Below are 15,133 nucleotides of genomic sequence, written 5' to 3'. Positions count from 1 at the left end.
TTAACCCTTGCAAAGTTTGCTGAAGCAGGCAGATAAGGGGGACAGTCATGCTGACTAGTGCATCATCTGCACTTGCCATCCGCGTGGAATAATCAAAAGGACGCAAAACCTGGCAGACGTCCTTCATAGTGGCCCACTCTGTGGTTGTGAAGTCTGATCGGCGCTGACTGCGACTTCTTTGCGCCTGATGCAGCTGGTACTCCATAACTGCTTGCTGCTGCTCACACAACCGCTCCAACATATGTAACGTGGAATTCCACCGGGTAGGTAGGTCACATATGATGCGGTGTTCCGGAAGGCGGAATCGGCGCTGCAGAGCAGCAATGCGGGATCTGGCCAAGCTGGAACGCCGCAAGTGAGCACACTCTAGGCGGACCTTGTGCAGCAGGGCATCAAGATCCGGATAGTCCCTCAGAAAACTCTGCACAACCAAATTGAGCACATGTGCCAGACATGGGATGTGAGTGAGGTTGCCAAGGGCCAAAGCTGCCACCAGATTTCGGCCATTGTCACACACTACCATGCCTGGCTGGAGATTCGCTGGCAGTAACCACACATCGCTCTCCTGCTTTATGGCATTCCAGAGCTCCTGCGCTGTGTGGCTTCGATGCCCCAATGAAACTAGTTTCAAGACGGCCTGCTGACGTTTGGCCACGGCTGTGCTCATGTCGGTCATAGGTAAACGTTCACGGGTCCATGTGGGGGTGGACTGTGACGGATCCTGCAGAGAGGAATCAGAGGAACTGGTGTAAGAGGAGGAGTCGATGCGTACAGACTGGATTCCTGCAATCCTTGGAGTGGGCAGGACACGTCCTGCGCCACTCGCACGATCTGTACCTGGCTCAACAACATTAACCCAATGGGCAGTGAGGGAAACATATCGCCCCTGTCCATGCTGACTGGTCCACGCATCGGTGGTGAGGTGGACCTTGCTACTGACGGCGTTCAGTAGCGCATGTTTTATGTTTGCCTCAACATGCCTGTGCAGGGCAGGGACAGCCTGCCTGCTGAAGTAAAAGCGGCTGGGCACCTTGTACTGTGGGACTGCCAATGCCATCAAGTCACGGAAGCTGTCAGTCTCCACCAGCCTGAACGAGAGCATTTCCAGGGACAACAGTTTGGCAATGCCTGCATTCAGAGCCTGTGCTCGGGGGTGGTTGGCCGAGAATGCCCGCCTTTTCTCCCATGCCTGTACTACCGATGGCTGTAGAGTAGACTGGGAGTGTGAGGATGACTGGGAAGGTGGTGCTGTGGGTGGAATTACACAAGGTCTCTGGGAGGAAGCCAAACCAGCTGTGCGTGAGCTGGAGGAAGAGGCAACACGAGCTGAAGAGGTGGTAGCTGCCGCTGTTGGTTGGCCTACATCTTCAGTGTGTTTCTGTAACTCCACCGCGTGCCTGGTCCGCACATGTTTCCACATATTTGTGGTATTGAGGTTGCTGACATTTTTCCCTCTTTTTACTTTATGATGACACAGCTTGCATTTGACAAAACAAATGTCATCTGCAACTGTGTCAAAAAAGGACCAGGCACTGCAAGTCTTGGGAGCGCCCTTTTTGGCTTTGGAAAGAGACAGGCTCCTAACGGGTGCCAAAGTGGAGGCTACAGGCTCCGCAGTCTTCCCCCTCCCTCTCCCTCTTTGGCCCGTAAGAGGAAGCTCTTCCTCTGAGCTGCTCCCACCACCTTCCTGTTCCTCACGCCACGATGGGTCAAGGACCTCATCATCTCCACTACCCTCTGCCACCAACTGCTCCTCCTGGGTAGTCTCAGCAGCACAGTACGCACGAGAAAGCGGCACCTGAGTTTCATCATCAGATGCGTACTGCGCTGTGGTCACCGGAGGCACTGGCCCACCTGCCTCTTCAGAGTCAGAGAGAAAAAGGTGTTGGGCATCACTGCACACTGCCTCTTCTTCCATTTCTCCAATGCTGCTTGGCTGGCCCCCTGTTTCCAAGCCAAGAGATTCAGAGAACAGAAGTAGAGACGGCTCCTGTCCTGGGCTCTCTGACTGCCTGGCCAATTTGGCAGGTGGTGAAGAGACAGATGGCTGCTCTCCAGTGCTCTGTGCCTGAGAGGATGTGGCACTAACTGAAGTCGATGCCGAGGCGTTAGCTGCCATCCACCCGACAACGGCTTCAATTTGGTCTTCACGCAGCAGCGGTGCACGGCGCTCTCCGACAAAGCTGCGCATGAAGGACTGTTCCCTGCTGAAACTGAGTGACGACGAGTCACCGGCGCCCGCAGCAGGCACAGAATCACCACGTCCTCTCCCTGCTCCTCTCCCTGCTCCGCGCCCACGCCCACGTGCCTTACTCCCTGCCCTCTTCATCTTGGTTGACAGATAAAGATAAGCAGAAAAGTACTAAGGCCTTAGTGTGCTTATTCCTGTAATGCTCCTCCTAACAGGTGTAAGAAACACTAATGTTGTAAATTGTGGACTAAACTTTATTATTTTTCAAATGTGGCCTACACAAGTGTAAGTTGTGTTTGGTGAACTTAACCTTTTTTTTGGTGCAGATCGGGCTACAGAGCTAGTTTAAATCACACGGAGACCGTGCAGACAGCCGTAAACGGCGCTGCAAGGCCAAGAAACCCTCCTCTAGGTTATCCTATATAGTGTTTTTCCACTATTTAGCTGGATACAAGTGGAAAGACACTAATAGGAATTTTTTTTTTCAAATTTTAAACTGGCTGCACTATTTGAAAAAAAGGAAATTGTTTTTCAAGGTATGAGGCAGTAACGCACCCTGAGCTGAATCCAACCGGCTATGGCTGCACACAGACTACAGGGCGAGCTGGGCTCACACGGAGACCGTGCAGACAGCCGTAAACGGCGCTGCAAGGCCAAAAAACCCTCCTCTAGGTTATCCTATATAGTGTTTTTCCACTATTTAGCTGGATACGAGTGGAAAGACACTAATAGGAATTTTTTTTTTCAAATTTTAAACAGGCTGCACTATTTGAAAAAAAGGAAAATTTTTCTCAAGGTATGAGCCAGTAACGAACCCTGAGCTGAATCCAACCGGCTATGGCTGCACACAGACTACAGGGCGAGCTGGGCTCACACGGAGACCGTGCAGACAGCCGTAAACGGCGCTGCAAGGCCAAAAAACCCTCCTCTAGGTTATCCTATATAGTGTTTTTCCACTATTTAGCTGGATACGAGTGGAAAGACACTAATAGGAATTTTTTTTTTCAAATTTTAAACAGGCTGCACTATTTGAAAAAAAGGAAAATTTTTCTCAAGGTATGAGCCAGTAACGAACCCTGAGCTGAATCCAACCGGCTATGGCTGCACACAGACTACAGGGCGAGCTGGGCTCACACGGAGACCGTGCAGACAGCCGTAAACGGCGCTGCAAGGCCAAAAAACCCTCCTCTAGGTTATCCTATATAGTGTTTTTCCACTATTTAGCTGGATACGAGTGGAAAGACACTAATAGGAATTTTTTTTTTCAAATTTTAAACAGGCTGCACTATTTGAAAAAAAGGAAAATTTTTCTCAAGGTATGAGCCAGTAACGAACCCTGAGCTGAATCCAACCGGCTATGGCTGCACACAGACTACAGGGCGAGCTGGGCTCACACGGAGACCGTGCAGACAGCCGTAAACGGCGCTGCAAGGCCCAAAAACCCCCCTCTAGGTTATCCTATGTAGTGTTTTTCCACAATAGAGCTGGAGACTGGTGGAAAAACACTAATAGGAAATTTGAGAAAAAATGTGCAGCAGGCTGCACTAAGAGCAAAAAAGAACAACTGTGTGAGGCAGTGTGAACCCCCCCTGAGCTGAATACAACCGGGTATATGGCTGCACACAGACTACAGAGTGAGCTGCACACACACACACACACACAGAGACCTTGCAGAACGCTGTTAAAACAGCGCTGCAAGGCAAGAGCAAGGTGAACAGTGAAGAACACACAGCGTTTTGCTAAATTAGCCTTTGGAAAGGAAAATAAAGCAATTAGCTAGCTCGACTGGCCCTCAGTTAGAACACAGCATCCTGTCCCTAACTGAAATCACAGCAGAGTGAGCGCAAAATGGCGGCAGCGCTTTTTTATAGTGCAGAGTGACATCATTTCAGCAGCCAATCCCAGCCTTGCCAGTACTTACATGCCCACCATGCTAAACAGGATGTGCCCACACTTTCATTCATTCCTCATTGGCTGCTGCGTTCAATTTGAATTCTGGGAACTTCCGATTCCGGTATCCGATACGCGGGAAGTATCGGAATTCAGTATCGGAATTCCGATACCGCAAATATCGGCCGATACCCGATACTTGCGGTATCGGAATGCTCAACACTAATGACAAGTGCTTCTGCAAGTAAGCAGATAAACAGTATGGTCTGCATTTCTGGAAACATAATTCTCTTTCTTTCTAGATTGAACTTCTCCTCACAGAGGACCTTTCATTGGTTTTGTATGCTGACCTGGCCAAATTGTGGACTAGCAGCTGCAGATTTTGAAAAAATGTAGTTTATTTTTAGTTTTTCTCCTCTCTGTAGCATAGATATTAGCTGTGAAAGGTTAGATTTTAATTCATGCTATGACAGTGGGGACATTAGCAGAGATTCATCTTTTTTCCGCCCTTCATGATGTTGTTGACCAATCATAAGCTTACAGCAACATACAGGAGAAAAAAAGAACACGCCCACAGAGAAAGTCATAACACACTGTTTCTACGTGAGACATGTAATGACAAACAGTCCTGCTCTGCTCAATGATGTCACTGCTGTCAACTACTGGGTATAGTACAGCAGAGATATATGTAATTACAACCACCACCAAGTCATACAGGGTAAGAAGTCCACACCCCCAAAAGAAAAATATCAGTTGAACTATGACATAAATTATAAATGGACTTTTTTACAAGCTAATATCTCTGTAATTCATTTCTTCAGCTATTATTCACAAATGTGGCCAGTTTAACATTCTCAAACCGGTGAAAGGTCCTCTTTTCTGAAAAGAGTTTTACAAATTCTTCAAACTTATAGTATATTTTATTAATTGCTAAGCATTTAAAAAAAATATTAATTTTAATAATGTTTACAAAAGCAAATATGTAGGTAGTACTATTAAAAAAACTGTTAAAAAATAGAAAGTAAAACTTTAAAAAATTAAAACGTTTTACAAGAAAATGAATTTGTCATTTGAAATCGGTCATCGGAATATTAGCCTCCCCAACTAAACACACAGTATGTGTGCAAAGGCAATTTAAAGCTCATTAATTCCATATCTTGCTTGTAATGTTTAATTTGGAAATTGTAGATAAATGCAGCCCTGATGTTGTAATTTCAATTTAAGGGAGCAGAGACTTCACTTCCAGCTCTCCTGCCTTATTAACTATTTCCCCACCACCACCAATTGGCAAGTATCTGTCCTATCAGTGGTCTGCCTCTCCTGCCTGAGATTCTGATCAGATGCCATCGTTGCCCAATGTTGCCTCATTAAGAGAGGGCAGAACAACAGTCCAGCTCACAAAGGCATCATCAGGTATTGAGTGGGAAGATAATGCTTGGAAATGATGTTATCGCCACATAATCCTGGGTAGGGAAGGTCGGTCACTGAGAGAAGAGTAAACTGTCTGTCAGATACCGGGAGGAAGGCAGTGGGTGGGGAAATAAGGAGAGAGGAGGAGGAGCGGGATGAGCACTGTCTATCCCCTACACAAACTAAATTCTACAAGCAAGATATGGATTTGATAAGCATTACAGGGTCTTTACACACCCTTTAGTTGGTGATCTAACACCCTGATTGTTCCCTTTAAACACAGGTCTGCTACATCTTACAAACTAAACAAAGATCGTTTGACTGTAAGAATAATGCAGCCCTTAAAAAATGGCAACTATCTACTTCTAGAGATGAGTGGATGGATTCATGAGACTCCGGTCCATCCTCCAGGTCAGTGGTACCTGTTGGCTTGAATTGAGTGCCATGAATCTCTCTCCTTCCTGCGTCCATGTTGAAGCCTTTGACTAGCCAGAGCCGGCGTAGGATCATCTGTTCATTATGTCGCACAGATGAGGTTGTGACAACACTGGCAAATCAAATGCCACGCAAGGGATGCCAAAAGGTAAGAAAATTGTGGTGCTCCTTGTAGTGTACTGGTAGCAGTGAAGAGGCAGTGACCCACAAAGTTCAAACATAAAAGGTTCCAAACCACAAAAATGCATATATCTTCAGTGCATATAACTTCAGTTTTCAATTGACACCAGTTCATAACAGCATCCTTTAGATTGCAGTCACTACACATGCCAGTCCTCCTGTGACTAGTTCCATGGATGTCCTGCACCGATGTATCACAGTATCTACTTACAGCCATACACAGACCTTGACATCCTCCTGTCTGTAGCTTTGACACATGCAAGTCCTTCTACAGGGCACAGTCTACCTCCAGTTCACCTCTGGGCACAAGACCTGTCCACATCTGTGACCAGTCATTGTGGACAGCAGCACCACTGTGTATGCTGTGGGTTGCCGGGCCTCACTCTGGCCCTGACACACCTGAGACTCCTCAGCCTCAACTCTCTATACTACAGGACCTTTAACAATTGTAATCACCTGCGACTGTAAAGCCCCCTCATGGCCTCACTACGCCCTTGTGCATGTCATGGGGAGAACAAACACCCCCCCTAGCTGTAACAGGGGTCACTGCCTCACACCCTGTATAGCTGCTAAGTACCACTGACCTGGACACTGGAGTCTCGAGAATTGACCAGCTCATTTCTTAGCTTACTTCATATTGATGAAACCATGATGGGCTACAACAATAATGAGAAGACTTCACTGTCCCTATCCACTACGCTTAATCAGATAACTGTTATCCTTTCCCATGTCTCTACAGCAAAACTAGTAGATAAGCCTTAAAAAGGTATATGGTATATAGTTACATATTTTCAAACAAAGAATATGATTTCCAGCTTTTCATAATGCAATCAAATTTAATTTTAACATTAAATGATACATTCTTTTAAAACATGGAAAACTAAGTTAGGAACTTGTGTGATGTGAATAGGTTCAACAATCCTCTTGGTTTTCGCATGGGTCATTAGGGCGTTCGTTTAAAGCGCTTTCGAGTCTGGAGGGAATGGATCTGAAAAAGGTTTGTTTAAAACCTTGACCCATAAAAACATAAATGATTGGATTAATGCAACTTTTAAGACAAGCCAGGTTGATAACAATAGTGGTTACGGTAAAGAATTGAATGTCAGATTCATAAAACAGACGTGTTATTGGACAGATGTAATAAGGAAGCCAACAGATGAAGAAACACAAGATAACAGCTGTGATGATCCTGGAGGATCCCTGAGATCTCTGGGATCTTTTACATTTTTTAACTTTGAAAAAGATGGTGACATAACAGATCAGGATGATGAGAAATGGGATCAGAAACATTATAAAGATTCTGATCATATGAATGGTGTGTTGTGTATCAATATAAGATTCATCATCATTTTGGACATAAGTTAGACACCACTCATATAACTCAAGATTATAAACTTTATAGCAGTAAAAAATGAAACCAGTAAAGACCAAACTCAATACCCAAATGACTCCCACTGTGATTCTAGCTTTTTTACAAGTTCTATGAACTTTTGCCCAAATTGGCCACATGACAGAGACCCAGCGGTCAATACTCATGGCCGTCAAGAGAAGAACACTGGCGCTCATGTTTAGAGTAAACAGAATCATGCTGAATATGCAAAAAAGTATTGGTAGCTCTGAAAAAAAGTAGTAAACCCAGTCTACAATTCTCAGAGGAATAGACGCACAGCACAGGAAGTCCGCGATGGCCAGGTTGAGGAACCACACGGCACTGATTGTCTTCTTCATCCTGAATCCGGTAATCCAGATGACTAATCCATTACCGATAATCCCGAGAGCAAAAATGATGGAATAGAAAGTAATTGACATCTTCTGCAAAATATGCTCACAAATGAGGCAGTAAGTTGAGTCATAATCTGACCTTGTAAATCGAGATAAGGAAGAAGTTAGGATAATGAAATATTAATATTTTATTAGTTAACATATTGAGGATAGGGAGAAAAAAACACATTGCTAAAGTGAGGTCACGATGTGATGTTAGGTCACTACAGCATATTCCACCATTCCATAACCGAAGAACTAAGTGCTCATTATACTCTAACTCTGTTCTGAATTTTTTGACTAGTTATATGAAATTTTCCATATCTTTGCAATTTTCATGATGAGCCTTGACCCTTTCAGGCTTTTTAGACAAAGATTGACTATCATAAACATTTAAAAGGGTTATCTAGAGAAAACATGGTTGCACTTAACAACAGGGTAGATGATAATTTGCTGATCAGTGAGGGCCAGACTGCTGAGACCTACACCGATAGGCAAAACTGTGCATTTTTAGCCACAATGGATCACTTTTGTCCCTGTTACAAAATGGAGTATCAGAACAAATGACTGTCCGCCGCACGATTGTCGTAAGAAGCTTAAAAGCACTTATGAACAGAACATCAGTCAAGAATTTGCACTGCAACTCCATTATAGCGAGAATAAAAGTTCTACAATTTGCTGATCAGTGCGGGATCCACCAGTTGGTCTCCCACCGACAAACAATTTATCACCTATCCTGTGGGTAGGAGCAAACTTGTTTTCACCTGACAATCCAATTAAGTGAAAATTCTGCAACAAAATATAAATTATGCATGTAAAAAAAAATAGCATCGCCTGCAGTTTTGGGCAAAGACTCAGATGTAAAAATGAATAAAGTCTACACTGATTTTCCTTAGAGTAATATAACATGAGGAAGATAAACCTACGGGTCATCGTAATCCAGAAGTGTATCAAGTAAACTCAAGTTGAATTTGGTGGTATCCATTGTACCTGAAAGAAAGATACATACAAATAATAGTTATTAAAGAGAAATCATAAAAAGTAAATAAGAAATTTTCTTTTATTAAAAACACATCTAGTTTCATTGTACAAAATGTGTGTATTCTATTACCTAGTTATTTCTCTTATTTATGATTCAGAGGTAGCTATTAGTGATGAGTGCTTGGTTAAGGCGCTATTCGAGCATGCTCTTGTGCTAACCGAATGTCTTCGGAGTGCTTGAAAAATTAAAAATATGTTTGAGTCCCCGCGGCTGCATGTCTCACGGCTGTGCGACAGCCACAACACATGCAGGGATTGACTTACAAACAGGAGGTCTCTGCATGTGTTGTGGCTGTCGCAAGATATACAGCCGCGGGGACTCGAATATATTTTTTGAGCACACCGAAGTGGTCTTCTTTTGTCCGGTATGGCTTTTTCTTCTGTACTGTGCAGTGTCTGTGTCTGCCTCCAGCTCTTGGCATGTTCCGTTCTGAATATGCACCGAGTGGCCGTGATGGTGTGCATCACTCAACATCAAGATGACATGGAACCTAGACAGCGCCAAAGATGGTAAGTGCTGGAGTAATACTGTATATAACACTTGACGGAAGAAGAGGCCTTCTACACCAAAGAAGACCACCTGATTGGAGCGTGACAGGTGAGTTCAAGATATTTATCATTTTTTTAAATTTCATTCTACCTATTATCTGTTCAGATAATAGTTATATAAATAGATGGCAAACTAATAAACAATACAGATTGGAAAATAAAAGCTCTGAAGTGTCGACTGTATTTAGGTTTCCCCAAATATGACCTGCTTGGGTTGAAAAGACGTTACCCTTAAATCATGAACGCACTGGAGTGATATTAGGAAAGTAAATAAATACCCACATATGACTACACGAATGAAAAACTGTTGAAAAATGAAGATTAAAATCTTATCAAATTGGTAGCAGAGATGTTATAAAAAGGAAGAGAACCCAATAGATTCATTAAGACCATTAGGAACCACGATGCCTAGAATTGTTATCCATTTATGTCCCTTTTGTATATATATAGCAGGTGAAGTAAGTATTGAATAAGTCACCAATTTTCTAAGTACATTTCTAAAGGTGCTATTGACTGGAAATTCTCACCAAATGTTGTGAACAACCCATCCAATCAACAAAGGCAAAGAATTAAAACCATACATGTACTTAAATTAAGATATGTGTATTAATGACAAATGACACAGGAGAAAAGTATTGAACAAGATGACTGAAATGTATTTAATACTTCATACAAAAGCCTTAGGTGGTGAAGACATCTTCAAGATGTCTACTGTATGGAGAAACTAGTTGCAGGCATTGCTCATGTATGACTTTGGCATATTCTTCCACACAAACAATCTTTAATTTCTGAAGGTTCCATGGACTCCTTCTATGACCTCTGAGCTTTAGATCCTTCCATACATTTTCTCTTAGATTCAGGTTCGGTGATCGGCTCAGCCATTCTAGCAGTTTTATTTTCTTTCTCTGAAACCAATTGCGTATTTCCTTGGCTGTGTGTTTGGGATAATTGTCTTTCTGAAATATCCACCCTCATTTCTTCTTCATCATCCTGGTTTATGGCAGCAGATTGTTATCAAAAATGTTTAGGAACATTTGTTCCTTCCTTCCTTTAATTACATGAAGTGTGCCAGTTCCGTATGCTGAAAAACTGTCCCACACCATGATGTTCCCACCTCATAACTTCACTGTTGGAATGGTTTTGTTGGGGTGATATGCAGTGACCTCTAAAAATGGTGTGCATTATCGCATCCAAAAAGGTCAATATTGTTCTTTTTACCCGACTATATAATTTCAGTAATTCACAGTCTTGTGTAAGTGTTTTTGAGCAAACTATAAAATAGCTTGAACGTGCATTTTGGTCAGTAGTGTAGTATTGTGTGGTGAGCAAGCATACAGGCCTTGGAAGTTGAGTGCGTAATGTTTTCTTTTAAATAATGGCACCTGCTGATTCCAGGTCTTCCTTTAGCTCTCCACCGGTGGTCCTTGGCTCTTAGACAACTCTTCTGTTAATTATTTTCTCTTCTCTGTCTGAAATCTTGCGTGGAGCACCAGGTCATAGCTGGTTTATGGTGAAAAGATCTTACTTCCTCTTCCAGTTTATGGCCCCAACAGAGCACCCTGGAACTTTCAGTAGTTTAGAAAATAATCTGTTAATGCCGTATGCTTTGCAACAATAAGGTTGCAAAGGTCTTAAGACAGCTCATTGGTTTAACGCATCATGAGATTTTTCTTGTGTGACACCTTTGTAATAAGACACATTTTTAAAGGCAATCAGTTGAAGCAGCTGATATTATTTTTTGGTAAGTAGCAGGATTGCTTTCTAACTACTGATAGATGTCAGCTGGTGTCATGACTTTCCATGGCTTTTAGCACCTCTGTTTCTTTATGTGTTCAACAATATGTGTTCAATAATATTTCCATTTAATTTCTCATTATTACACATAACTTATTTTATGGACATCTATGGTTTGATTTCTTTGGCTGTGTGGGTTGGATGGGTTGTTACTGACATTCAGCAATTCATGTCAGTTACACCTTTAGAAATATGTTTGCTTAGAAAATTGTGTTTAATTAGATTTTACTAAGAATTGTATTTAATTAGAAAATGTAACATATATATATTATACAGTGACTTGCAAAATTATTCACTCCTCTTGGCTTTTTACCTATGTTGTTACATTACAACCTGTGTTTAATTTTTTTAGTAATCCAAATTGTGTGAGCACTAAATAGTCTAAGTTAGTGAAGTGAGAAAAAGTAGGCTTACATTAAATTTAAGGGATGCATATGTATTTGCCCCATTTACAACGAAGCCACTAAAAATTTCTGCTGCAAGCAATTACCTTCATATGTCACATGCTAAGTGAAAAGAAGTCCCCTGTGTGCAATCTAAGTCATGGCATGTCAGAGCGTACACACCTTTTCTCCAAGGCCACAGAGGCTGTAACACCATTAAACAGGAGGCAACACTAACCAAACTAATGAAAAAGAAAAAAGAGACATACACAACACCAGGGATCACCAAAAAAGGATAATAGATAATAATATCGTAATAAATTTTATTAAAGTCAAACAAGACACTCCAAACAATTAAAAACATTTAAAAACCAGAACGGAAAATGTCCCAAATAGGGAATACCCCCCAAGACCCAAAAGGCTTTATACCAGGAAATGTATACATATAAGGAATAGCATGTAAGTTCGCATCACAATAGATAATATAAATGGACATATACAATATATAGCTGTTCAGGGCCCGGAACTGTAATGTTTGCTCTATAGGCGTATAAACACTATGGCCATAGTGAATAAAAATTGGAGCTCCCAAAGAAACATGAAAAAATCATATATACCAGATGTTGATCCGACTAAAAGGCATATATGGCCCAGACATGAAATGCACCAATAAAACACAGATGTAGGTACGAAGGGCAGTATCACAAGACTGATTAGTCTAATACTTTTATATATATATTATATAAAAGTATTAGACTAATTATATAAAAGTATTAGACTAATCAGTCTTTTGATCCTGCCCTTCGTACCTACATCTGTGTTTTATTGGTGCATTTCATGTCTGGGCCATATATGCCCTTGAGTCGGATCAACATCTGGTATATATGATTTTTTCATGTTTTTTTGGGAGCTCCAATTTTTATTCACTATGGCCATAGTGTTTATACGCCTATAGAGCAAACATTACAGTTCCGGGCCCTGAACAGCTATATATTGTATATGTCCATTTATATTATCTATTGTGCTGCGAACTTACATGCTATTCCTTATATGTATACATTTCCTGGTATAAAGCCTTTTGGGTCTTGGGGGGTATTCCCTATTTGGGATATGTACCGTTCTGGTTTTTAAATGTTTTTAATTGTTTGGAGTGTCTTGTTTGACTTTAATAAAATTTATTACGATATTATTATCTATTATCCTTTTTTGGTGATCCCTGGTGTTGTGTATGTCTCTTTTTTCTTTTTCATTACTCTGGCTTGACATACTCCAAGTGAATCCCAGTTTGTGGCAGTACGATGGTGCCCTCCACCCCCCTTGTCTTCCAACACTAACCAAACATCACAATGAATACCAAAGAGATCTCTAAACAAGTTGGGACAAAGTTGTTGAGACACACAAGTAAGGGTGGGGTTATAAAGAAATATCCCAATCTCTGATGATCCCCAGAGCACTATCAAATCCATTATCATCAAATGGAAAGAACATGGTACCACAACAAACCTGCCAAGAGAGGGCCACCCTGCAAAACTCTCAAACCGGGCAAGGTGGACATTAATCAGAGAGGCAGCACGAGACCAAAGGTAATCCTGAAGGAGCTGCAGAGTTCTCAAGCAGAGACTAGAGTATCTTTCCATACAACCATAATATCTTGTACACTTCATAGAGATGGTGGTCATGGAAGAGTGGGCAGGAAAAGCCTTTACGTAAGCACAAAAATTCTAAGGCTCATTGTGAGTTTGCCAAAAGACATGCGGGAGACTCCCCACATGTATAGAGGAAGGCACTGTGGTCAGATAAGACCAAAATTGAACTTTTCGGCCAACAAGGTAAACACTATGTCTGGTGCCAAACTAAATCATCTCATCACTCCATCCCTCCAAGAACTCTGTGAAACATAGTGGTGGCAGCATCATGCTGTGGGGATATTTTTCAGCAGCAAGGAAAGGGAAAATGGTCCAAGTCAATGGAAAGATTGATGGTGCAAAATTCAGGGATATTCTTGAGCAAAATCTGTTCCAGCCTTCCAGTGTCTTGAGGTTGGGATGGAGGTTCACCTTCCAACAACACAATGACCCAAAACATACTGCTAGAGCAACATTCGAGTGGTTTAAAGTGAGATGTGAAAATGCAGTGGTCCAGTCAAAGCTGAGACCTTAATCCAATTGAGAATCTGCGGTCAGACTTCAAGATTATTGTTCACCGGTAGAAACCATCTAGCTGGAGCAATTTTACGTTAAGGAATGGCCCAAAATTCTAGTGTCAGGATGTGGAAAGCTCATAGACACTTTTGGAGAAACATCAACAGCACCTTCAGAAATATTTTGACTTAGAAAATTTCTAGCGTATTTAATATTGATTTCACTATATTATTATATATAGAAATTTTTTTCTATTTAAGTTATAAATATAGATATTCTTCAATGTCTTACCTTTTAATTTCTCATACTTACACGAAAAAGAAGATTTTGCATTCACTCTTTTGCTTCCTCTCCGATAGTCTGCTGCAGAAGGACAGGAAATTATTGCAACATGCTTGTTCCGTCTTATTGCTTTCATGTGCATGTATTCTGGGAGATTATGAAGTAGAACATGATTCATTGGATGATTAGATGTATATTCAGTTAAAATGTAAGAAATGTCAGTTTAAAAACAGACATGTCTGACATTTCAATGTAAAACATACACATAATTCTAAAAAAGTAAAGTAGAAAACGAATCGTCATAAGCGATTTCAATTTAAGTCTATGGGAAAGCCAATGTAATAAATGGCAACAATTTTAATCTCTTCATTTAATAAAAATGAAGTCTTAACTCGAAAGAATTCTGCCTAGTTCCGTCCACTTTGTGTCTCATTTCTGTGTAGATTGCTGTCTGTTGTTTGTTCTAATCCATCTCTCTATCAGTAAATATGGTTTCTTTAAAGTGGGGACAGTTTTCTGAATTTCTCTGCAGATTTCCAATGGATGGTTTAAAAAATGATTGATTGATCATTGATTGATTTTGGCAGAGCATCTTTGCATGCAATGATCATCCATTAATAATCAGAAGAGTAACATCTCAGCTGTGAGACAGACACTACATGGGATCATACCTTTTCAGTGTTAAGAACTAAGAAAGTATGGGGCAGGACTAAAAAGTGAAAGAAGTACAAAAATCTTCTATCACAGATTATGATGATGATTATTGCATTGCTCCTGTCACACAGTTGTAATGTAGATGATAATGGTTCAGCCACCTCACAGTAAACTTATTAATGTATCAGCATACTTAGAAAAACATAAAGAGGAGAATAATAATATTTCCCCGAAGAAGAAAACAATGATGCTGAGAATGGAATGATATACTGAAAGTGATAAACTGCAGGATGAAATCTAGGACTAAAAATGGAAGCTGAATAGAACAAAATATTAGGTTGAATTAGCGGGATGTAAGTATATGTAAGAAAAGTGCGGGGAGTGATAAACAATCGAGTGGGGGTTTGAGCATGGAATGCTAT

At 41.4% G+C, this 15,133-nt stretch overlaps 1 protein-coding gene across 6 annotated transcripts in view; it reads right to left on the bottom strand.

The window, feature by feature from the left end:
• Positions 1 to 14,138, bottom strand: part of LOC138652001 (chemerin-like receptor 1) — a 58,437-nt gene extending 44,299 nt beyond the window's left edge. For 2 of the 6 annotated variants that reach the window (XM_069742673.1, XM_069742675.1), the window contains exons 1-2: positions 14,088 to 14,136; positions 8,794 to 8,857 (exon numbers count right to left, since the gene is read on the bottom strand). Coding sequence is in view for 2 of the 6 variants with exons in the window: in XM_069742678.1 (XP_069598779.1) it covers positions 7,019 to 7,967; positions 8,794 to 8,852 (1,008 nt within the window). In the remaining 4 variants the exon portion in view is untranslated. Of the gene's footprint in view, positions 1 to 6,922; positions 7,968 to 8,793; positions 8,858 to 14,066 lie in introns of those variants that run through there. The other 4 variants (XM_069742678.1, XM_069742674.1, XM_069742676.1 and 1 more) reach the window with 4 other exon arrangements.
• Between the last annotated feature and the right edge of the window lie 995 nt (positions 14,139 to 15,133).

This window comes from Ranitomeya imitator, chromosome 10, assembly GCF_032444005.1.
Source record: "Ranitomeya imitator isolate aRanImi1 chromosome 10, aRanImi1.pri, whole genome shotgun sequence".
NCBI lineage: Eukaryota > Metazoa > Chordata > Amphibia > Anura > Dendrobatidae > Ranitomeya > Ranitomeya imitator.
Note: the sequence above shows the minus strand (reverse complement) of the source record. Positions and strands in the feature narration are given on the sequence as shown.